Raw genomic sequence first — 25,564 nt, 5'->3', positions numbered from 1 at the left:
CAGAAGAGGCGGGAAAGGGAGAAGAGATGAAGGGGTGGCTCTGTATATTAGGGAAGATCTCGATGCCATGGAAATTGAAATTAATGATGATAAGGTTGAGTGCCTATGGGTAAGAATCAGGGGGAAGGCCAACAAGGCTGACATCCTGATGTGAGTCTGTTATAGACCACCCAAACAGGATGAAGAGGTGAATAACTTATTCTACAAGCAGCTGGAGGGTGTTTCAAGATCACCAGCCCTTGTTCTCGTAGATGACTTTAACCTGCCAGACATCTGCTGGGAACTCAACACAGCAGAGAAGAGGCGGTCTAGGAGATTCTTGAAGTGTGTGGAGGACAACTTCTTGTTACAGCTGGTGAGTGAGCCTACCAGGGGAGGAATTATGCTAGACCTGCTGTTTGCAAATATAGATGGGTTTGTGGGAGATGTGGTGGTTCGAGGCCATCTGGGGCTCAGTGATCATAAAATTATAGTTTTCAATATTTGGTGAAACAAGGTGGGGCATCAATGAAACTTCTACACTGGACTTCCAGAGGGCAAACTTTGGCCTATATAAGAGACTTACTCGGAGAGTTCCTTGGGAAGCTGCCCTTAAAAACAAAGGAGTTCAGGAAGGATGGGCATGCTTCAAAACAGAACTCTTGAAGGCACAAGAACAGACTGTCCCTGTGTGCTGAAAGATGAATCGATGAGTCAAATGTCCAGCCTGGATGGGCAACAAGGATTTGAAGGAACTTAGGAACAAAAAGAGGATATATCATCTTTGGAAGGAGGGTCAGGTCTCTCAGGAAGTATTTAAGGGGGTTGCTAGGTCATGTAGGGAAAAAATTAGAGAGGCCAAAGCTCACTTCAAACTTAACTTGGCAACTTTTGTAAAGGATAATAAAAAATGTTTTTACAAATATATTAACAGCAAAAGGAAGGGTAAGACCAACCTTTGTTCTCTGCTGGATGCAGGAAGGAACTTAGTAACTGCAGATGAGGAGAAGGTGGAAGTGCTTAACGCCTTCTTTGCCTCAGTCTTTAGTGGGAAGACGGCCTGTCCTCAGGGCAAATGTCCTCCTGGGCTGGTAGATGGTGTCAGGGAGCAGAATGGTCTCCCTGTTATCCAGGAGGAGGCAGTCAGAGAACTGCTGATCTGCTTGGATGTTCATAAATTTATGGGACCAGATGGGATCCATCCCAGGGTGATGATGAAGCTGGCAGATGAGCTTGTGAAGCCAGTCTCCATCATTTGCCAACAGCCCTGGCTCACTGGTGAGGTTCCAGATGACTGGAAGCTCGTCAGTGTGACGCCCATTCACAAGAAGGGTAGGAAGGAGGATCCTGGTAATTATAGGCCAGTTAGCCTGACCTCAGTACCTGTTAAGGTAATGGAAGAGTTTATATTGAGTGTTATTGCTCTATACTTACAGGACGGCCAGGGTATCAGACCTAGCCAGCATGGGTTTAGGAGGGGGAGATCATGTTTTACCAACCTGGTCTCCTTTTATGACCAGGTGACCTGCCTGGTGGATGTGGGAAAGGCTGTGGAGGTTGTCGATTTGGTCTTCAGCAAGGCCTTTGACACTGTCTCCCACAGCATACTCCTGGAAAAGCTGGCAGCCCACAGCTTGGACAGGAGCACTCTTTGCTGGGTAAAGAACTGGCTGGAAGGCCAGGCCTAGAGAGTGGTGGTGAACAGTGCTGCATCCAGCTGGCAGAAAGTGGTGTTCCTCAGGGATCCATGCTGGGGCCAGTTCTGTTCAATAATTTTATTGATGGCATGGATGAGGGGATTGAGTCTTTCATTAGTAAATTTGCAGTCGACACTACGCTCGGAGCATGTCAATCTGTTGGAAGGTAGGAGGGCTCTGCAGAGACACCTGGAACGGTTGGATGGATGGGCGGAGTCCACTAGGATGAAATTTAATACGTCCAAGTACCAAGTCCTGCATTTTGGCCACAATAAGCCCCTGTAATGTTATAGGCTGGGGACAGAGTGGCTAGGCAGTGGCCAGGTGGAAAGGGACGTGTGGGTACTGGTTGACAGCCGACTGAACATGAGCCAGCAGTGTGCCCTGGTGGCCAAGAAGGCCAATGGCATCCTGGCCCATATCAGGAATAGTGTGGCCAGCAGGACCAGGGAAGTCATCCTTCCCCTATACTCAACAAGAGTGAGGCTACACCTTGAGTACTGTGTCCAGTTTTGGGCCCCTCAGTTTAGGAAGGACGTTGAGACGCTTGAGGGCATCCAGAGGAGGGCAACTAGGTTGGTGAGGGGCTTGGAACACAAGCCCTACGAGGAATGACTGAGGGAGCTGGGGTTGTTTAGCCTGGAGAAAAGGAGACTCAGAGGTATCCTTATCACTCTCTACAAGTTCCTGAAAGGTGGTTGCAGTCAGGTGGGGGTTGATCTCTTTCTCCAGGCAGGAACTGACAGGACGAGAGGACACAGTCTTAAGCTGTGCCAAGGGGAATATAAGTTGGATATTAGGAAAATGTTTTTTACTGAAAGAGTCGTAAAGTATTGGAATGGTCTGCCTGGGGTGGTGGTGGAGTCACCATCCCTGGATGTGTTTAAAAAAAGACTGGATGTGGCACTTGGTGCCATGATTTAGTTGAGGTCTTAGGGCATGGGTTAGATTTGATGATCTTGAAGGTCTCTTCCAACCTAGTCATTCTTTGATTCTGTGAAAACAGAAAATATTTGCTAAGATTTGTTTTGCTACGTAAGAGAGATTCTTTAAATGGTCATCTTAAAATCAATTAGTCCATATAGATCATTGATGTGAAACAACTTTGCCTACTGCATCTCAAGCATATTGCTTTCTTCTGTGTATCAGAATACTCTTTAAAAATGGACTGCATTTGTGTATGTCTCTCGTAAATCATTTTGGTAGGTTAGAAAGCTGTAACTGAAACTGCAGGAAAAACCAAAAACTTCCCAACAACATCTTTTCAGTGTTAGAGAATCAAGGCATCACTTTATTCTGGTCAGGATGTTGTTCTGGCCAGGATGTGCTACAGAAATAATTTCATCCAGACATTGCCCGGGTTGTGCAGAGAAAATCATTCCATCATATAGTCTTTACTAGATTTTTCACATACTTATACAGTCAAAACCCAGAGAAATTAATTGGTTCAATTATCATTGGTCCCAAGTTACACAGTTCTTAGTATTTGATTTCCTACTGGTTATTGATCCTTTTGCCTTCAGTGTTAATAAGGTTCTCATTCTTTTTCTCATTCTTCGCTCTCTTATCTATCTTTTCCCAGACCAGGTATCTCCTACCATGCCATGGGAGATGTTTGGAGTTGATGGTCATTATCTATTGTATATCTCCTGTTCTACTCCCAGTCTGTTGAGATGTTAACCTCATCCGGGCTCGACTAGTGAAACAGTCCTTTGAAAAGAAACTTCAATTCCTTTCCCCCTGGGCAAAGGCAAATAAAACCCTTGACTAAAGTTATATAAAAAATTTAAACTTTGTATAATTTCCAACAAAGCCAGTTTGAAAAAAATTACGTAGACAATATCAAAAGGAATACAAAAAAAACCCCTTCTTTCTAAGTTTGTTCGAACATTGACTGTGAGATAATGACTCTCACTTTTAAAATTTTAATGGTTTATTAAACCTTAACAAAAATACAACAAAGGACTGAATAAGGAAAAATTACAGCGCTGGGAGTCTCCGTGACCAGAAGCCACGTGCTCATCTACAAAATGGATGCTCTGCCTTTTATACCCTTAGCCCCTCCCAAAGTTTTGTCAGTTAACTCCTCTGCTGTCCATTGGTGAAGATCACTTTCTTGCATCTTGATTGGAGGTCAGGTGTTGTTATGATGGGCCTCCTAGTAGTAAGCCGGCCCTCCTCAAATGCCCTGACTACCAAAGCTAATACAAGGGAGAGGGGAAAGAGGACTATGGGAGGACATATTACAATAACATCTCTATACATATTAACATACACACAATATCTATCTCTTAATTGTGAGAGCCAACCATCACATTACTCATCTATAACAACTCTAACCACTTGTAATGGTTCTAAAAAGAAAAACTCAGTGGGGAAAAAAGTTAATACTGCTCGAGTACCTCCCCCCTGCTCAACAGTGGAGGGGAAAACAGGACTGTGAGAAGTAAAACCAAAAACATTAGAGTCACAATTTTACTGAGTCAAAAGGTGCAAACACAACAATACAGAGAAAAATGGTTTATCTACAAAATCAGCAAAGGCAAAACATCACCTGCCCCCCCCACCCCTAGGGCAAAACCAAAATGGTAGCTCCCCCCATGCTGTCTGCCACGTGGCACCTGGGAGAACAAGCGGCACACCGGAAAGTCTCTTGTGGCTCAAACCTCCTCCCCCCAGCCTGGGACCAATGGAAAAAAAGGAACAAAATGAAAACCAATGAGCTAGTTCAAACCAGGAACTATGCTGCCAAGATGCACAGTCCTGGGCAAGCTCCCTTCCCATGGCAGCAGCAGTGGGGGTAGCGGTGGGGGATGCGGTCACTGTCTGGATCTTCCCTTACTTGTGGCAAGTGTCTCTCTCTCCCTGACAGCAAGTGGCAATGGAAGTAGGGGGTGCTGGGTCTCTCTCTCAGTGGAGGCAGCAGCAAACCGGCAGGCAACATGCAGCTGGGTCCCAAGCAGGCTCTGGCTGCACACAACTCGACTGGACCGGGGGCCACCCCTGCCGCTCCATTTCCCAAGGCAATCTCCTGGTCAGAAGCTGTCTTTTCAAGGTTTTGGGCTTCATGGCTGGAGAAAATGTGGTGATGGTGTGGTCTGGACAGCCCCAGCCCCTCCCCAGTTCCAGGCCAGAGAAAGAATGGCAGACCTTATGCTTCTCCATATTGCCTTAAAAAAAGACAGTCCACTGAAGATGATGTAGAGGAGTGTAGAATACATGTTTTCATTAGCCCTAATGTTAACTCTGCCTCCTATCCCTGTAACTAGGTCACCACTGTTGTAAGATTCCAAAAGGTTGAGGCATCTATGGAAAGAATATTGGAACAGATCCATTTTTTGTCCCGCTTAGCCACTGAGGGACATGAGTGCTTTCAAAAAATTATAAAATAGGTAGAAAACTGAGACTATGAAACTGTCATGGTTTAGGAATGGTACTCCACGATTTAGTTCTCCCAATGAGACTTTCCAAACAACACTGCCACTCAGTCATTCCCCCTAACTCCTCTTCCACCCTCCCTCCCCCTGGGAGGCCAGAGAGGAGAATTGGATGCACAAAAGGCAAAGGTCATGGGGTGAGATAAGAACAATTTACTGTAAATGGCAATGAGATAAGAAAACTAACAGTAACATCAACAATATCAATATGGAAAATATACAAAAAGAGAACGGTTCATGTCTTACGTTGCAAATGCAAAATATAGCCGGGGATTTGTATTCTATTTCTATCTCTTAGAACCAGGTGGGAGAGTTATCTTCTGTTAATTGAACTACCTGTTAAAACCAGGTGGGGTAGTGTTCTTTAGCTCTTCCACTACCCATCCTCCCTCAGGGGAGATATCTTCTGTTAATGGGCCATTGAGTCTCACTGCATGACTGATAAAATTACATCATCCCATTGTGAGATGTTCCACCCACGGGGAGGAGCCAAGCATTCCTACCCAGATATAATCTGAGATTTAGAACACCACAGTCAGCCTTCTCCCACCAGATTCCCAGAGGAGCAGCTTTCTTCTCCACTGGATTCCCAGAGGAAGATCAGGCCCATCCACACCACCACTGGACCTTCAGAGGAAAACTACGCCCTTCTACAGGATCACTGCTTCAACAGAACCGCATCTGTCACTCCAGGAGGACTGCAGCCACCATTTTATCGGACTGCTACCAAAACCCTGACCAACAGGGTGTCAGGTGGTAATCTGACTCTGACACTGTTGTTTTGTGTTACTGCATTTTTTTTTAAATTTTCTTAGTAAAGAACTGTTATTCCTATTCCCATATCTTTGCCTGAGAGTCCCTTTATTTCAAAAGTATAATAATTCAGAGGGAGGGGGTTTACATTTTTCATTTCAAGGACGGCTCCTGCCTGCCTTAGCAGACATCTGTCTTTTCAAACCAAGACAGATCACATGCAAAAATGCTCACCACAGACCCAGACCCAACCCAACAGCAGCCACAGCCACGACTGGAAGGAATCCTTTTCCCCTGGAAGCGAGACTGTCCCTTCCCCCTATCCCTGTGTCCTATTGTAACTTTATGATGCTGAATTGTATCCCCATTCGTCTGTTTAACTCAGAAATAAGTTTTACACCTTTAAAACTAGTTCTATGAGTGAAGGGTGGGAGACAGAAAAGCAGTGGATTTTCTGAGGGGTCTGTATTCAAAAACGTAGGGATAAAAGCTTCAGCTTTTCTTCTCACAAACTGTGTTGTCTGCAGTACAGACAGCGAGAAAGAGCTCTCCTTTCCTTGTAAGTAGTTTTTAGCTAGCTGAGACAGAAAAGTTCCCCAAACTGTAGTTTTTCTTTTTCCTGAAACTGAAACCATGCTCTAAACTGAAAACCAAAAAAAACCACCGAAAGCTCACACCTGTGGCCCACCAGGGTCCGGGACGGGGCATTTTCCAGTGCAAGAACAATTAATAAGAGACTGAACGAACCGAACTACATGCCACGAAAAAAACATTTTGAATTTACCATCTCTTCAAAACAGCGAGAGGTTTTATTGTTTAATATTATTAATTTTTTTTATACTTGTGAATACTTTGCTTGTTAAATAAACAGTTTTTTCCACTTTTCTCCAAGGAAATCTTTTCCCAAACCAGTCAGGAGAAGGACTGCTTAAATCTACTTTCTAGAGGAACCCCTTTAAAAGTTTCCTCACAAATTTCCTCTAAACAAGGACACCCTGGCAATGACATAAGGTGTTAATCGCATAACATGTCTTGGCCATGCCCCCTTCTGCTCATCTGGGATAGAACCAGGACAGAACCTTAGAGATTAAAAAATATATTTATTTTTTAATGCAATCAGGGGAGAAATAATATTGCCAGAATGACCAGTATAAAAGCATAATTATCTTCAAGCTGAGAAATAGTTTTTAACATTGTCAATAATTTTCTGAAGGCAGTGGTGAAGAAGATAGCTATTTTAGTATCATCTAACACTCTGATTTCCTGGTTTCTGAAACATAAAATTATTGTTAGAAAATACTTCTAAAGGTATTCCTAGAAATTTCAGTTCTCTTTTTCTAGAATGATTCTTTTTAATACCTGTAGAAATCAAGGAAGAAACTTGAAACAATTTCTGAGAGAAAGAGGTCACTATCTGTATGTTCATGATTTATATGTTTAGAGTGAAGGTTAAGCTACCCCAGCCTAGGCCTCAGATGTGGGCCTCGGTGAGGCCTTGAAGCCTGTGGCGCAGTTAAGAATAAGTTTGTGGCGCAGTCAGAAATTATGTTAAGGTATAACAGAAAGTACTGAGCTATCTAGGTGTGAATTAGTATAGGTCTGCAGTGTGAAACTTTAGCCACCTTAAGACAGGAACAAACAATGTTTGCTTGCCAATGAGAGTGTGCTCACGATTGTAAACTATCTGGAAGTGTATAAAAACTACTGTCTGTAAACAATAAAGAGAGAACGCATGATTAGCCACATTGGTTCGGATCTGCGTTTTTTCCTGTCCAGCTCACCTCTTTATTTGTGGTCCCTGCTTCACGTGGCGCCCATGAACAGGGACAGGAAGACTGCAATGAGTTCCAAAAAGTCATTCAATCAAAAATGACTCTCACTTCTAAGATAGTGATGGGGAACAGCCCCCAAAACGCTTGCAGGAATGAGCGGCAGGGGGGGGGCTCAGATCCCAAATCGCTTTTTAAAGCGACTGGGATTGGGATGCCAGAGCACTGAAGCCTCCTGAGAAAGGTCTGCAGATCGTTTTTGCTTTTTCGCAACTGGGGACCGCGGTAGCCTCTGAAGTTCACGCATTACCTGGATGCAGAGGTGGAATAGCTGCGTGGCAGAGGTGGATGAGACAGAGCGGGGTAGCTGGAGCGGTGTCGCGACTGTGTCGTTTGGAAGATACGGAGCACCCCACAGTGGTTGGAAGGTAAGCCGTGAGCCGAGACAGAGGAAGGCAGTCAGAATGGATAATGATTGGGATGTGGCTTTGCGACCTGTCGTTTATATCCTTTCAAAGAGAGGGGAAAAACTAAAGGACCCTGATTTAGAGCAATTAGCCCTATGGGTGAGAGATAAGAGCAAATTACAGAAGCCTTCACTCCTCTTTAGTGAGACAGAATGGCAAGAAATACGGCAACTGCTTTGGAATTCGGCCGTGAAGGGTGGAAGGGACAAAAAAAACGTTTTTGAGTTTGGAGATGTTGCAAAGAAAGTCTTATGAACCTTGCAAAGTATGTCCGCTGAAAAAAGGCCACCTGTGGCAGCAATTCAGGCGTTTGAGTGACCTGTGGTTGAAAAAACAGAGATTCTGAAGCCATCTCAGGTCGAGTAATTTTTTGGTGTTCAGAATATGTGGCCAATGTGCGGACAAAAAGCTCCGGTCAGCACCTCCATGCAGGAAGTTGTAGCTCGCATGGAGGCGTGTGAGCAGACGGCGGAAGTGACTCAGCCAGCTGCCAGGCAGAATGAGGGGCAACAGGAAGTGAGCCAGCCCCCCCACTCCTGCGGCAGGGTGAAACCCAAGGAGACAGGCGGAGTTGATGACGAAACGGGGCTGGCTCAGGTGACGGAACACTGGGGCGGAGACCAGGGCAGCAACGGGAGTGAGGCAGCGCCGCCCCTGCACCTCCCAGGAGGCGCAGCCACCGCCGCAGCTGAGCGCGCGTGCGGGGGGGGGCACCCCGCAGCCAGCGCTGCCGGCAGAGACCCATGCACAGGGGGGGCGGCTTTGAATCTGGCCGCGGCGGCGGGACAGCAGAAGCGTCAACCCAGACAATAGCGATACTGCCCGCAGCAGCTCATTCACGTCACACAGAGGTTGCCCAACACTGTCCGCTCCCCTCGGATTCTGACACAGACGAATCAGATTCAGACCCTCCCAATTTTAATGATCGTAACAGGAGGCGATCACAACATGAAACACAGAAAACAAATATTTTACAGCAAAAAATAGCCCAGCTTTCCAATCTCTCACCTCAGGCACCTCAATTAGAGGACCCTTCCACAAAGCTGTCCAGCCGACGGGAGGCTTGTCAGAGCCACAAGGGCAGAGCAAAGCAATCAAACTGCAGCATTCACTGCAGCCTTTCAAGACGCCATGCAACAGCAAAGACACATCATTGCAGCTGCTTTATCCAAGAATTACTGAGGATGATCTACAACCATTTCTGCCTTGGCTCCATGGCACTGATGCTAACGGCACTCAAGTTTATACCTCTGATAAACAAAGAGCTTTGATTCGAGTTTCAGAAAAAAAAAAAAATTTGCAACCTGGTTCAAGTTGTCACTGTTTCTCCCCAACAGTGATACCTGTCCACTTGCCATTGTTTTTCAATGGAAAAAGAAAAAGGGGGAGTCCCAACCTGGTTCAGCAAGGATTCTGCATGAATGGGTGTTTTTACCTGTTCAATGCTAGAATCATGCATTGACAATTTCAGAACCCCCTGAATGATGCTCAAGGGATTGTCCGTGCCTGCCCTCAATGTATGGGCCTGGCCTCAGACTGGGCACGAATCCAAGGGGTCTGAAAGCTTTAGAATTGTGGCAGATGGATGTCACTCATGTTCCAGAGTTTGGGAGGTTGAAATATGTCCATGTCACTGTAGATACCTACTCAAAGTTCATTTGGGCAACAGCACAGACAGGGGAAAAAGCTCTCCATGGGAAAAGGCATTTATTTGCCTGCTTTGCAGTTATGGGTGTACCTGTAGAAATTAAGGCTGACAATGCTCCATCTTATGTCAGTCAACAAATTGCCACATTTATGCAGAAGTGGGGGGTGAAACATACCACAGGGATCCCTCACTCCTCTACAGGTCAAGTTATTGTAGAGAGAGCAAATCATACCCTGAAAGAATATCTAGCAAAACAAAAGCAGAATGATGAGATTGATGTATCTAATCGATTGTTGAAAGTATTTTTTACCCTAAGTCACTTGTGTTTAGCACAAGGTAGAGAAGAACCTGCGGTGGTGATACACCACCAAGCACTTAGGGAGGGAAGACCACAAGCAATTCCAGGACTTTATGTCTATCACAAGGACATGCAAACAGGTGAATGGCAAGGGCCAAGTCCTGTGTTGTTTAATGGTAGAGGTTATATGTGTGTTTCAACAGGTACTGGTCCAGTTTGGTTACCGAGCAAATTCACCCGTGCATGTCCACAGGCAGAGATTTCAACCAACTGTGTTAACAACGTTGATGACATCGATTTACCTGGAACATCCCACGACAAGTCCAGTTCTTATGAAAATTAATTTTTTAGAGTATTAGAAATTAAGTTAGATAATTATCAGCATAATATTAAGTTTAGTATAAGTCTAGTTTGTGTTTAGAATTAAGTTTAGAAGTAAGTTTGTTTCTTTCATGTTACACAGAGCAATCACAAACAGGAAAAATATGTGGTGGGTTACAGTGCTTTTGTTAAGTAGTGTCTTTGTAACTAAAGTATCTGGAATCCTTGATGTTTACAAGAGACAAAACATGTGGGTCACATGGGCCAATCAAACGGGGCAGGATTCATTCTGCCTGTCATTAAACACACCATCTAGTCCTTTTCGTACTTGTTTAATTGGAGTTCCACTGGGTACCATGGCAGAATTCAAAAATTGGACCCAAGCCAAAATAGACCCAAAAGGTGTTCTGGGAGCGCAAGCTGTTGCAGTTGTGCAGAATCTTAAATTTATTAGTATCCCACCTCAAGAATTCGATCTTTTAGGCTCTGTCCCAGGAAATTACTGTTTGATATTTGGACCTCATGCAATGAAACCAACACAAGAAGGACATCAGCCACATGATAGTAACACTTGGTTGTCTCCCAGATCCCAATTGTATTATAACTATTCAGAATATTGTAATAATCAGACACAATCCGTGATACCATCAAAAAGTGTGGCAAGAAAACTAGCACCAGGAACTTTCCTCATTTGTGGGGATCGAGCCTGGTCTGCAGTGCCTCAAAAAGCTATGGGAGGCCCATGTTACATTGGTAAATTAACCCTGTTTGCTCCCACCATCCATCAAGTTATAGGTTTCCCCCCGAAGCCTCGATGAACTAAATGAAGTGCTCTCCAACTAGAACCCCATTGTAATGACCATGTATCACTTTGGGGGCGTGCCTCTGTAGTAATATCCTCAATTTTCGCCCCCAGAGTTGCGTCAGTGCAAGCTCTCACACAATTGAGATCCCTGGCCTGTTGGACATCACAGCAAATGAATACCACATCTAATATGTTAAGTGAGCTTGCCGCTGACGTGGATGACATTCATCATGCAGTTCTGCAAAACAGAGCTGCCATTGATTTTCTTCTTTAAGCACAAGGACATGGGTGTGAAGAATTTGAAGGCATGTGCTGCATGAATTTGTCTGGCCACTCTCGATCAATCTATAAACAATTAACACAACTGAAGGACAATATGAAGAAGCTTGTTGTTGTAAACTCTCCATTTGCCGACTGGCTCAATTCTTTAGGTTTCACTGGATGGTTCATGGGATTAGTTCGTTTTGGTATTATAATTTTTAATACTATTATACTTATTTTAATCTTTATACTGTGTGTATTACAATGTGTATGGAAAGTAACTAGCCACGCCTTCGAATCAGTCTGGGTTGCTCAAAAAGAAAAAAAGGGGGAATTGTAGAACAATTTCTGAGAGAAAGAGGTCATGATCTGTATTTTCATGATTTATATGTTTAAGAGTGAAGGTTGAGCTACCCCAGCCTAGGCCTCAGATGTGGGCCTCGGTGAGGCCTTGAAGCCTGTGGCGCAGTTAAGAATAAGTTTGTGGCACAGTCAGAAATTATGTTAAGGTATAACAGAAAGTACTGAGCTATCTAGGTGTGAATTAGTATAGGTCTGCAGTGTGAAACTTTAGCCACCTTAAGACAGGAACAAACAATGTTTGCTTGCCAATGAGAGTGTGCTCACGATTGTAAACTATCTGGAAGTGTATAAAAACTACTGTCTGTAAACAATAAAGAGAGAACGCATGATTAGCCACATTGGTTCGGATCTGCGTTTGTTCCTGTCCAGCTTGCCTCTTTATTTTTGGTCCCTGCTTTAGAAATACTTAAAAATTTATGTCATTTGTTAAAGATAATTGGATTAATGTTTCTATAACATCTGTGGCAAATAATGGGCAATTTGTTACATGTGTTCTTATATCTTCAAAAGGACATGGAAAATGTTCTTTGACTGTTGATGTCAAGTGTATCAGACTGTAAAGTCAGATCATCTAGATTTTGTTTGCAGAACATTACAGCTTAACTAGTAATTATATTTTACCCACCAATTTGAATTTCATGGTACTCGCAGAATCCTTTTTGGTTTTGTTTGTTTCACTGCTTTGATAGCAGTTGTTGCTGTTCCAAAAGAAAGAAATCTCAGATGGTACAACTTTTAAGGGACGGTAGATTTACTATTTTGCTTCAAGTAATGTTTATTTTTGGGTACAGCAAAAAGTATCAGTGAAGACTTAGAAGTACTAGGTAAAGGTTATACTGCGGAAACTAGATGAATGATGAGTCCTCAGATTTGTCATGTAAGCAATTTGAGTGCTAACATCAAAAGTAGTGTTCCAAGACTGATATTATATTGGTGGAAGGAAACTAAACCAAATATTTAGCAGTTTTAGCACCACACATCATGCATGGTTTAGTCTTTTTCTGCAGTAAATGTATGCTTTTGCATCTGTTATAGTTTGACACTGGCACAATGCCAGCACCCCCATGAAAATGCACCTTCCTAAATAATTGTTGTGAGATGTGATCAAGAACAGAGCAGAGCAGGCCTAAGCTTAATAACAAAGAAAAGAACTTTATTAAACTACTACTACTATAAAAACTACAAACACTAAATCCTGGATGAAGACCTTCCAAAACACCCCTCCTCCTCCTCCCACCTAATTTCCAAACAAACCTAACAGTGAGACACTACCCAGGATCCTGATCAAGTTGCCACCCTTCAGATAATCAAATACTCAATCTTTCAAGGGAGACAGGAGTCTCTCCTGTGCCACAGACCCCCAGGAAACACAATTGCCACCCTTGTGTTTCCATGTCACACATGGCAACCGCCTGGAGAAAATCTGCTATGGTGACACTTTCTTTTCCATGACACAGTGTTCTCACCACCGTGCATGGACAGACTGCTCATAGGGCTCTTTTAAGGATGCTTTGCCATGGACTAAAAGAGACAACAGTTTAGTTTCTCATCTCGGGACTACAGTCCCCCCCATTTTCCCCTGGGGCCGAGGGTCTAAGAACAGAGATCTTCTTCTCCTTTTCTTCTTCCTTGATGACAGAGGGCCTCTCCACACTTTCTCTAGCTTTCTTCTGTTCTCTCCATTTTTCTGTTGGTAGTCACTGAAACAGGTTTCTTGGCTCAGTAACGCACCCCCCTAACTGCAGTCCATGTTGCAGGAGAATTTGGTTCAGTCTATGGCTAACAAGAAAAGTCCAGCCACAAGCCACTCCATCCTCCCACTCAAAAATTTCCTCTTCCATCATCTCGGATCTCAGACTGTCTCTCTTCTACTTCAAATCAAGGAGGAGTAATATTTTACAAAGCCTTCATTTCCCAGGAAAGGGTTAAAAGTTCAGACTCCCTGGATGGCTGAAATCTCTGCCCAGCAGCCGATTCCCAAGGCCAAGGCTGGGCACCTTCCTCCCTCCCCATCATCTCCTCCTCCGCTGGCAAAGTTACAGGTGCCGTCTGGACTCTCTGTCTCGTCGCCCTGATTTGTTAGGATTTTCTAAAGCCTTCTGAATTTACATTCTTGTAGAGAACTTTCTCACGCAACTTTCTGTAAACAACCTATTGTTTTGCATTCTTTCCTAGAGGTGGAGAAATTTGATAGACTGGTAGTTTGTACAGTGTCATTGAAGAGGTGGCACGTTCACCTTCCAATCCACTGGCACCTTTTGAGAACTATAAATGATTGGAGTAAGAAAAGTAAATTAATCTCTTCATGGTGACCAAAGCTGTGGTGCGTTGTTTTTCCTTGTGTCCTCTGGTGACAGTCTCTTCCCTCGGGGGGGGGGGAGCGGGACGACAAAGGCATCTCCGCTTCTCTCCACCCTTCCGTCCACAGGAGCTGGCTTGGTTCCAGTCTTTCTACCCCTCGGCTCACCTCAACCAGGCCGCATGGCTTCCCCTCCCCCACCCAGCCCACGGCTGGGCAGGGGAGATCTGCACAGCACCCTGACCGGAACCAAAAAGAGCGAGCTCTTAGGAGTTCTTGCTTTTAACCCCCTGTGTTCTCAGAAGCGTATCCATACCTTCAGTGGTCACTTCAGGTGCCAATATCCAAACTTGACTACTGATTGGTTTGACCCAACTTCCTGAAAAAATCACTTCCATGTCAAACCACGACAGCATCTCATTAGGCTTCAGTAGAATTACTTTTGGTTTTTATCAGATTGAGAAATCAAGCCAATAGATGAGATCCAGGTTTTAAATCTCTGTCTTTTCATCCAGAAATTAGAAGCCAGTAAAAGATGCCAACTGATAAAGACTCAGAGAAAGAAAAATTGTAATCTACAGCAATGTAGAGTATCTCTGGGGAACAAGACACCATAGCCTAGAAGTAGCATAAAGACTTGAAATTTGTGTGAAGGGTTAATACTGTTTTAAGAAAAGCAGCATTTTTGTCAAGAGCTGTATGTCAGTAGGATACAAGTCATCCTGAGTCTACCCAAGTCTACCCAGGGAACCAGAAACAGTTTTCATTGAGGAAAGAATGTTTCTTTTAAAAGGCTGAATTAGATTTCTGCTGGATACGTGTCGCTGGTATATATTGGACTTAATTTTAGAGGTTTTTGCCACATAGTGCAAAGTCATATTCGTTTTAGGGCAGGACAAACAGAACTGGTAAACAAAATTATTTTAAATCTTCACTATTTTTTAGCAATTATATGTCTAAATTAATAACTGAAAAAGTAATTTCATTTTGTGACGCTCCTGATGTATAATACTTGAGCATCTGTCAATTATGATGAATTTCCAACGAAAGCTTAAGAGCAACTTCTGAATACTGAGTCAGTCGTTTACCTCTGTTAGCATTTTGATATCACCTGGCCATACTTTCAGAGCTCAAGAACAATAAAATAAATAATATCTGAATATATTGTTGTATCAGTTTCTCACAAGTAGTGAGCAAATACTTGGGGTATCATTCTTTTGGAATACTCTAAAGCCAACTGATTACATAACTGGACTTCAGCAAAAAATACAAAATCTTTTGAGAAAAAATATATCTTCCTGTTTCACAAGAGTATTAGCTTGTGCTTAGTCGAATATCATTTTTTAAAAATTTTGTTATCAGATAATAGAAACACTTCATGATCTGTCCAATTTTGGGATGGGTGAACATGATGTTCCAGAAGAAAATATACATTGTTAGGACTTAGAGACTTGAATTCTTATAACAGAGAGCATATTTTCTCCATATCTCAAAGGCAAACATTTTTCAGATTGAACTTGGGATTCTTGATTTCCCCATGAGTAGACAATAGTTGTAGGTATAAAATTTTGTTAAGTAATGAGTAGTAGCATTCTCCTGGACTGCCTGAAAAGAGAGGTGACAGGTTGTATGTGTGAAAGCAGGATACATTACTTTAAAAATAACAAACCCAATCCTTATTGTATGCACTTACCAGATTTAAAATGGAAAGGGGTCTGTATCCTTACTGAAATGAGTCTAGTCTGAAATGTAGACTAAATTCGAGAATAGAATCCCATTTTTTTTTTGTTTGCTAAGTTTTCATCTGTTCTTTTTCTTTCTTAGTGTATGTACATATAAATGAATCTCTTTAAAAGACAAGTTTTCTCCCTCCTTCCCATTCTTTCTGCTCCTAGCAGTCTAACTCTGCCAAGTTGCTTAAGAGATGTTATTTTTAAAAGCAAGCATATTATATAGCTTAAAATTAAACCTGAAAAATGAAAACTTTCTGAAAATTTAGCTTAATTAAATATAAATTTTCATGAGAATATTTTATCAATTTCAGCTAAATAATACTGGATTAGCATAAGCTTATTCTGAAATAATGGACCATATACTCATTTATTAATTCACTTCTTCTCATATCATTCCCATTACTATTTTTCTTAGTTTGAACACACCTTAACATCATTCATTCATAACCACACATTGGTAAGATCGCCAGTCTGAAAAATTATTCCTGTTAATCGCATTCACAATATATGAACCTCTTGGTTTGAAAAGATGGGTGTCTGCTAAGGCAGGCAGGAGCCGTCCTTGAAATGAAAAATGTAAACCCCCTCCCTCTGAATTATTATACTTTTGAAATTAAGGGACTCTCAGGCAAAGATATGGGAATAGGAATAACAGTTCTTTACTAAGAAAATTTAAAAAAAAATGCAGTAACACAAAACAACAGTGTCAGAGTCAGATTACCACCTGACACCCTGTTGGTCAGGGTTTTGGTAGCAGTCCGATAAAATGGTGGCTGCAGTCCTCCTGGAGTGACAGATGCGGTTCTGTTGAAGCAGTGATCCTGTAGAAGGGCGTAGTTTTCCTCTGAAGGTCCAGTGGTGGTGTGGATGGGCCTGATCTTCCTCTGGGAATCCAGTGGAGAAGAAAGCTGCTCCTCTGGGAATCTGGTGGGAGAAGGCTGACTGTGGTGTTCTAAATCTCAGATTATATCTGGGTAGGAATGCTTGGCTCCTCCCCGTGGGTGGAACATCTCACAATGGGATGATGTAATTTTATCAGTCATGCAGTGAGACTCAATGGCCCATTAACAGAAGATATCTCCCCTGAGGGAGGATGGGTAGTGGAAGAGCTAAAGAACACTGCCCCACCTGGTTTTAACAGGTGGTTCAATTAACAGAAGATAACTCTCCCACCTGGTTCTAACAGATGGCAATAGAATACACTCTCAGCTACACTTTTCAACCTGAGACATTATCCACCCCTTATTCTATTACCATCTGCATCATAGCCAATTCAATAAACTCTACACAATGAAGCTTTACACACAGTTTGCACTTAAGACTAGGTTTTCCCTGTGGTACACCACAGGCTTGTCCATTTTTCTGATTTACCCACCAAGTGTAGCCAGGTCCTTGAGCGAAAGCAATCCCACAGGTGGGTTCATATTTGCCTGAGGTGGGACTAATCCAGTCTTTCCTTAAATACCTTTCATGTGTACCATAGGGACTGTATCTCCATTGACTGTGTGCAGGGGTTCAGACTGGGCAGGACCAGCTCAATTGATGGATCTGCGGGTGTTGACCATCTAGGTGCCTTTTGCTAAGTTAATTTCTCAATTTCAAAAGGTTCCCCTGCCAAGTTCCTTCAGGGTAGTCTTAAGTAGTCCGTTGCATCATTCAACTTTCCCGGCAGCTGGTGTATGGTAAAGGATGTGATATATCTATTCAATACCATGTTCTCTGGCCCAGGTGTTTATATGGCCATTCTTGAAATGGGTCCTGTTGTCTGACTCAGTTCTCTCAGGTGTGCCATATCTCTACAGTACTTGCTTTTCCAGGCCCAAGATGGCGTTCCGGGCAGTAGCGTGAGGCACAGGGTAGGTCTCCAACCATCCAGTAGTGGCTTCCACCATGGTCAGCACATAGCGCTTGCCTTGGCATGTCTGGGCCAGTGTGATGTAGTCACTCTGCCAGGCCTCTCCATACTTGTACTTGGACCACCGCCCACCACACCGTAGGGGCTTCACTCACTTGGCCTGCTTGATGGCAGCGCACATCTCACAGTCATGGATAACCCACGAAATACTGTCCATGGTTAAATCCATCCCTCGGTCTCGTGCCTACTTATAGGTGACATCTCCACCCTGATGACCTGAGGCATCATGAGCACATTGAGGTAAGAAAAACTCTCCCTTGTGTTGCTAATCTAAGTCTATCTTTGACACCTTTATCTTTGCTGCCTGATCCACCTGCTCATTGTTTCGGTGTTCCTCATTAGCCCGACTCTTAGGGACATGTTCATCTACATGACGGACTTTTACACGTAGCTTGTCTACCTGAGTGGCAATGTCTTTCCACTCATCGGCAGCCCATACTGGTTTTCCTCTACACTGCCAGTTGACCTTCTTCCACCTTTCCAGCCAGCCCCACAGAGCATTGTCTACCATCCACAAATTGGTATAAAGGTATAGCTTTGGCCACTTCTCTCTTTCAGCAATGTCCAGGGCCAGCTGAATCGTCTTGAGTTCAGCAAGTTGATTTGATTCCCCTTCTCTTTCAGTAGCTTGTGCAACCTGTCATGTGGGGCTTCATATGGCTGCTTTTCACTTCCGGTTCATCCCTACAATGCGACAGGAACCCTCAGTGAAAAGAGCGTATCATGTTTCTTCTGCTGGTAGCTGGTTGTACTGTGGAGATTCTTCAGCCTGTGTCACTTGTTCCTGCTCTTCTTCATCAGTGAGACTAAAGTTTTCAACTTCCAGCATGTTTGTAATTATTTCAAAATCCCAGGGCGATTTGGGTTTCCAATACGGGCACACTGTGTGATGAGGACAATCAATTTGCTCTATGTAGAATCTTTGGTGTGCTAGGTAGAAGAAACCTTTCCTTTAAACATCTACCCCAGCACCGGTAGTCAGGGTGCCAGGAGGAGTTGTACTTCCATGCCAATGGCCTCTGAGGCAGCTTGAACTCCTTCTTCATATGCGGCCAAGATTTCCTTCTCTGTGGGAGTGTAGTTGGCTTCAGATCCTCTGTAACTTCGGCTCCAGAATCCCAGTGGTCAGCCTCGAGTCTCTCTAGGCACCTTCTACCACAGGGTCCAGGACAAGCCATTGTTCCCGGCTACAGAGTAGAGCACATTCTTCACCACTGGTCCTGTCCTGACTGGGCCAAGGGCTACCTCATGAGTGATCTCCTGCTTGATCTGGGCGAAGGCTTGTTGCTGTTCAGACACCCAGTGGAAATCATTCTTCTTGCGGGTAACCAGGTAGAGAGGGCTCACAATCTCTCTGTACTCAGGAATGTTCATTCTCCAAAAACATATGGCACCGAGGAAAGCCTGTGTTTCCTTCTTGCTGGTCAGTGGAGACATCACGGTGATCTTATTGATGACCTCCGTGGGAATCTGACACTGTCTGTCTTGACACTTTACTCCTAGGAACTAGATCTCTCAGGCAGGTCCTTTGACATTGCTCTTCTTGATGGTGAAACTGGCTTTCAGCAGAATCTGGATGATGCTCTGTCCTTTGTCAAATACTTCCACTGCCGTGTTCCCCCACACAATGATGTCATTGACGTACTGGAGATGTTCTGGAGCTTCACTCTTTTCTAGTGCACCTTGGATCAGTCCATGGCAGATGGTGGGGCTGTGTTTCCACCCCTGGGGCTGTCGGTTCCAGGTGTACTGTATGCCCTTCCAGGTGAAAGCAAACTGAGGCCTGCATTCTGTTGCCAGAGGAATGGAGAAAAATGTGTTAGTAATGTCAGTAGTGGCATACCACTTTGCTGCCTTGGACTCCAGCTTGTACTGGAGTTGCAGCGTGTCTGCCACAGCAGCGTTCAGTGGTGGAGTCACTTCATTCAAGGCACGATAGTCCACAGTCAGTCTCCATTTTCTGTCAGACTTTCACACAGGCCAAATGGGAATGTTGAAATGTGAATGGGTTTTGCTGACCACCCCTTGGCTCTCTAGTTCATGGATCATTTTGTGGATGGGGATCACGGCATCTTGATTCATCTGATACTACCGTCGGTGCACCATTGAGGTGGCAATTGGTACTTGTTGCTCTTCCACCATTAAGAGTCCTACTGCAGGTGGGTTTTCTGATAGTCCAGGCAAGGTGTTCAATTGCTTAATGTTCTCTGCCTCTACAGCAGCTATGCCAAAAGCCCATCTGAGTCCCTTTGGGTCTTTGTAATAGTCATTCTAGAGAAAGTCTATGCCTAGTCTATGATGGCCACAAAAGGATGTTTCTGCCACTCCTTCCCAGTCAAGCTCACCTTGGCTTCCAACAGGGTTAATTGCTGTGATCCCCCCATTACCCCAACAATTGAAACAGGTTCTGCCCCCACATGTCCTGATGGCATTAGGGTACATTGCGCACTAGTATCAACTAATGCTTCATATTTTTGTGGCTCTGATGTTCCAGGCCATCGGATCCACACCGTCCAAAAGATTTGGTTTTCTCATGCCTCTTCCTGGCTAGAGGCAGGGCCCCTCTAATCCTGGTTATTATTTCTTTCCTGGGCATACATGCTAGAGGTACCTTCAAGGGGATCTGACAGATCATACCCAGCAGCTCGGTCATGGGAGGCTGAGGCTACTTTCACTTTAGTGGAACTCCCGGTATTAGTGTTTCTCTCCTTGAGTTGACGCACCCATGCTGCCAGGATAGAAGTAGGTTTCACATCCCAGCTTCCCATGTCTTTCCCTATGGTCACACAGGAAGAACCACAGGTCAGCTCGGGGGGGTGTACCCTCAGTCTCTAGCTGGGGGACGTTGGGCTCTGACTTTGGTGCCTGTGACTTGCACTGGTGCGATATGGGAACTGTTCTTCCTCATCTCCTCCTTCATCTCCCTCATCTCCCTCATCTCCTCTTGGAGGCTCCTAATTACAGCTGAGATATGGGCCTGCATCGGGCCATTGATCATACTCTCATAATTTCTAAGCTTGTTGGCAACAGAACCCACTGTCTCTCAGTTGGTATCGGCATTAATCATTGCAATGAAGGTGGTGTATTGGGATGGCCCTAGATTTGCCGGACTCCACAATATTTGCCCTGTGTACCTGACTTTGTCAGGGTCATTATCATGCTGTCCATCCCTCTCAAAGAGTACCTCCAATACTGTCACTTCCCTCAGCTGTTGGATCCCTTCTTCAAAGGTCTTCAAGCGCATTTTATTATGGTGTCCCTGCATTCTCTCCCTGTGTACAAACCTCTCTCTGACACTCATTAAAAGCCGCTCCCAGAGGGAAAGGGACCCTGGCTCCCTTACAAAAATCTGATTCATACTTGAGTCCTGGGTCAAGGGTCCCAAATTCCTTGCCTCACCACCATCTAGTTGCATACCTGTACCCATAAGGTCCCAGACCCGAAGTAACCAGGTTGTATAAGCCTCACGTCCCTGTTGTACAATGTCTTTGTGCAGATTACAGAGACTTTCATACGTCAGGGACTTGGTGATGATCTCAACTGTTGTTTCCCCTGCGGGTTGTGAGTGCCCTCCATTCTTATCCTTATCTGGGTGCTCTGATTTTGTCTTAGACTTCCTCATTTCCACAGAGGCAACTGCTGCTGGCTGTGACTGCCCTTGCGATTCAGCTGGAACCTGGACGGTTGTAACGTCTGTGGGTTCCACTGCTGCACCATTAAACTCTCCCTCTTTGAGGCAGGGGGAGGGTTTCTCACCAGATGGAGAAATGTACTCCTTCAGCATCTGGCCCATCTCACATATCTCCGGTACCAGAACCCCCACCCAGTCTGGATGGTTCATTTCTGAGATGGGCTGTGGGGCAGGGTCAGGCTCTGGGGCGGCATCCCTAGTCCCCAGGGCAGTGTCAGGTTCTGTGGCAGCATCCCTACTTTCTGTGGTAGGTGTCAGGGAGGTTATCCAAGTCAATCTTCCCTTATCTCTGAATGCCAAAGAGAACAGGCTTAACAGGCATATCAGCAACACCAACCACTGTATGATATCATTAACATTTAGAGAATTTTTGAACCCTTCGAAAACTGGTGGGGCAGACACAAAGACATGGTTAAAGGGTTGGGAGAAAATTTCCCCTCGTGTCATTTTCTCACAGTAGGTACCATTATTAAAGTAAGCCCAAAAACATACACTTAGTGTGTGATAGCTCTGAATCCATGTGCCTGCTTTACAGAGGAAGTTAAAAAACCATGAATTCCTCACCTTATTAACCCATGAAGCAAACTGAATAATAGCCACAGCAGCCTTTGTTATAAGGACCCATGTTTAGAAAAGAGCATTCAAATGGGAGAAATACAGCCACAACCACGTGCCACCCAAACCAGGATAAGCTGGACCACATGGTGACATTTAACGAGTTTTCTATATCTAGCACACATAAAATTAGATTACTCAAGAGCTGTTATTTCTTTTTCACCCTTTTTCTCTCGATGCCCTCGAGCTTCACGTTGGATGCCAAAATCTGTCTTGGTTTGAAAAGACAGATGTCTGCTAAGGAAGGCAGGAGCCTCTTTTGAAATGTGGAATGTAAGTCCCCTCCCTCCAAATTATTATGATTTTGAAATTAAGGGGCTTTCAGGCAATGATATGGGAGTAAGAATAACAGTTCTTCATCAGGAAAAAATAAAAATAAAAATGCAGTAATACAAAACAACAGCGACAGAGTAAAAATACAACCTGACATCCTGTTGGTCAGGGTTTTGGTAGCATTCCTATTAAATGGTGGCTGCAGTACTCCTGGAGTGACAAATGTGGTTCTGTTGAAGCAGTGATCCTGTAGAAGGGTGTAGTTTTCCTCTGAAGATCCAGTGGTGGTGTAGATGGGCCTGATCTTCCTCTGGGAATCCAGTGGAGAAGAAAGCTGCTCCTCTGGGAATCTGGTGGGAGAAGGCTGACTGTGGTGTTCTAAATCTCAGATTATATCTGGGTAGGAATGCTTGGCTCCTCCCCGTGGGTGGAACATCTCACAATGGGATGATGTAATTTTATCAGTCATGCAGTGAGACTCAGTGGCTCATTAACAGAAGATATCTCCCCTGAGGGAGGATTGGTTGTGGAAGAGATAAAGAAAACTGCCTAATTAACAGAAGATAACTCTCCCACCTGGTTCTAACAGATGGCAATAGAATACACACTCAGCTACACCTTTCAATCTGAGACAATTAACTATTTGGTAACATAGAAAATTAATTAAATTTAATTGTTTTCTTTGTTTCAAATTAGGCTCATGCACAGTTAGTTCGAGAAGTCGATGTAGAGAAGGTGTCAACTTTTGAGAACCCCTATGTAGATGCACTGAGAAGTTTATGGAATGACCCTGGAATCCAGGAATGTTATGATAGACGACGAGAATATCAGCTATCAGATTCAACAAAATAGTAAGTATATAGTGGCTACAAATAACTGTATCTTATTTTCTGTTCTTTCTAACAAATTAATTAATTTTTTTTAACTTTGTATACTATATTTTTGGGTACTTACATGTACAGTTTCTTTATGTGTGTGTAGAAGTATCTGTGTGTCCATACATAATCAGCACAAACCTGCACTTAATGTGAATGCAAAGACTACTGTAAGGAAGGTAGTGAATCTAGTTTAGTATTATGTGTGTGTTTGTTTCTCAAAACATAAGTGTATGATGATTTTAAATCTTACATTATTACTAGGAAAGTGCAAAGGTAGACTTCTATGCAACTCATAAAAATTGCAATGCCCTTGAACATCTGTTTTCCTTGTTTAAAATAGCAATGGAATTCAACATTGTACCCTGAGCATTGTCTAAATGTCATCTTCAACAAATTCAGTTGCTCTGAGTAATATACTACAGAACTCTGGTAAAATTTTTCATCTGGTAAAATAAAGGATGATGGTAGAGGAGGATGACTTTTTGGTATTGGCCACTAGAAAAAGAGTTAGCATACTTGTATGTTAAAGTTGTTGCAAAAACTTCCATGTTCTCCTCTGGAACTTTTAGATTACCTTTGGAAATCAATCATAATATATTGTTCTAGTCTCCATGTCAGGTTAGCATGAAAGGCATCCTCTCATTGAGTAAAACACAGAAGAAACTGAAAGGCACCATGAAGGTTCAGTCAATGGAACATGGCCATACACAAAACAAAAATCTGGAGTGAGATTTATCTGCACAGTAGCCTGAGAGTCCTTATGTAGCACAATCCTTTATACATGATTGAGTCATAACAAATTTTAAAATACCTTGATGATACAGTTTAGGCAGCTAGAGAGCTACTAGTGCGTGAATTAGGTCTGCTGAGATTGGCTCCAATGCTCTGTAATTACCATACCACATTCTGCTTCTGCTTTATCAGCCTCTGATACAGGTTGTTCTCTGTTACATCACGTGTGGGGGGGTGAGGGGCAAAGAGACAGAGACCACTCACCCCAGACGTTTGTGTGGCACAGAGAGCTTTATTTTCCACGCCCTCCCTTATATAGAGGATTTGAAAGATGCAGTCTGGGTGCTCTCATTGGTTTGAACTCCATGCCCCTTCGGGTCCTGGACCACTGAAATGCATGCAGTCTTATGAGAGATCTGATCGGTCAAAACCCTTGTCACTCAGCCCAGGGGCTGGCAACATGACACCAACAGTTCTATGCAATATGCTGTCCCATAGAGATGGTTACCTTCACCGTCTATCACTTTTACTACTTATATATGCATATTTTGGTGCACAGTGGTTCAAAATACAGTAAAATCTCTCTTGTATTGCATGGATTCTCAGTGTCCCCAAATATACAATATTGTGTTTTATTTTTCAATGGTAAGAAAGCTAAAAATCATAGGAAATTACATGTAAGTGAAAATTTCTACCGTACGCAAGTAGGAAAAGAACATTTTAGAGACAAATTAAGCTAACTATACTTTCTGATTGTTTTAATTTTTAAATGAACAGCAAACATAAGCAGAAGGAAAAACAGAGCTTTTCTTATAATTTGAGTTTCTTATATTTGTATGTCCCAACTGTGATTCCATAATAGATATAATACTGATTTCAAAATTGAAATTAATGCATATATTTTAATGTTTGCCTTAGAATAATACAATAAAATTAATAAGTCTCCAAAGTAGGGAATAGGCATCTGATGTCACTTCAGATCAAATTGTACTGAATCTTAGTTTTGACCTAGTTCTAATGAAATCATCACCATAGTAGATCTTTTGAGTAGTATTTAAATAGTACAGATCATTGATGAGCTATGGAAACATAATTTTCATGCATTTTCTTGCAGAAGGGAAATATACTAGTTGATTGGTAATTTTTAAAGCTCAGCATATGTAGCCATTTAACAACATGATTTATTGAGGATTTTGTAGATTTTAATTAGAAAATATTAGAGTTCATTTTGTGGTCTGCAAAAATTGTTTTGGATCAAGTAATAAAACATTAGAATTATGAAGCACTATATATGAGTCTTTACATTAGCTTCTCTTATATTTATGCTTGCAAATAGAGTTTCTTTACATCTGTTAAGTCCAGGAAAAGCAATTAGCAGAAAACAAAAATAATCATTATTTAAAAATACAGTCTGCATGTCAACAAACAGGGTGAAAGAAACTTATCCAAACTTATCCTTTGATGTGAATAAGCAGACGTTTCTTTATTCAGGGTGCCGGGGACACTTAACAAACAAATCTCATCCATTTTATATACTTTTTTTTCTGAATCATTGTTATATAAGTTCTTTTGCATACTATGCATACCATGCCTGCTCTTAAATTTAACCTTTACATTGATTGGTTCCAAT

At 43.1% G+C, this 25,564-nt stretch overlaps 1 protein-coding gene across 1 annotated transcript in view; it reads left to right on the top strand.

Moving 5' to 3' along the window:
• LOC137465571 (guanine nucleotide-binding protein G(q) subunit alpha) overlaps positions 1–25,564 on the top strand; it is a 166,542-nt gene that overhangs the window by 99,937 nt on the left and 41,041 nt on the right. Inside the window, exon 3 of the mRNA XM_068177651.1 lies at positions 23,021–23,175. Within this exon, the coding sequence (XP_068033752.1) occupies positions 23,021–23,175 (155 nt within the window). The remainder of the gene's footprint in view (positions 1–23,020; positions 23,176–25,564) is intronic.

The sequence above is a fragment of the Anomalospiza imberbis genome (genome assembly GCF_031753505.1).
Source record: "Anomalospiza imberbis isolate Cuckoo-Finch-1a 21T00152 chromosome W unlocalized genomic scaffold, ASM3175350v1 scaffold_31, whole genome shotgun sequence".
Taxonomy (NCBI): Eukaryota; Metazoa; Chordata; class Aves; order Passeriformes; family Viduidae; genus Anomalospiza; species Anomalospiza imberbis.
This window is presented reverse-complemented; position numbering and strand designations above follow the sequence as displayed.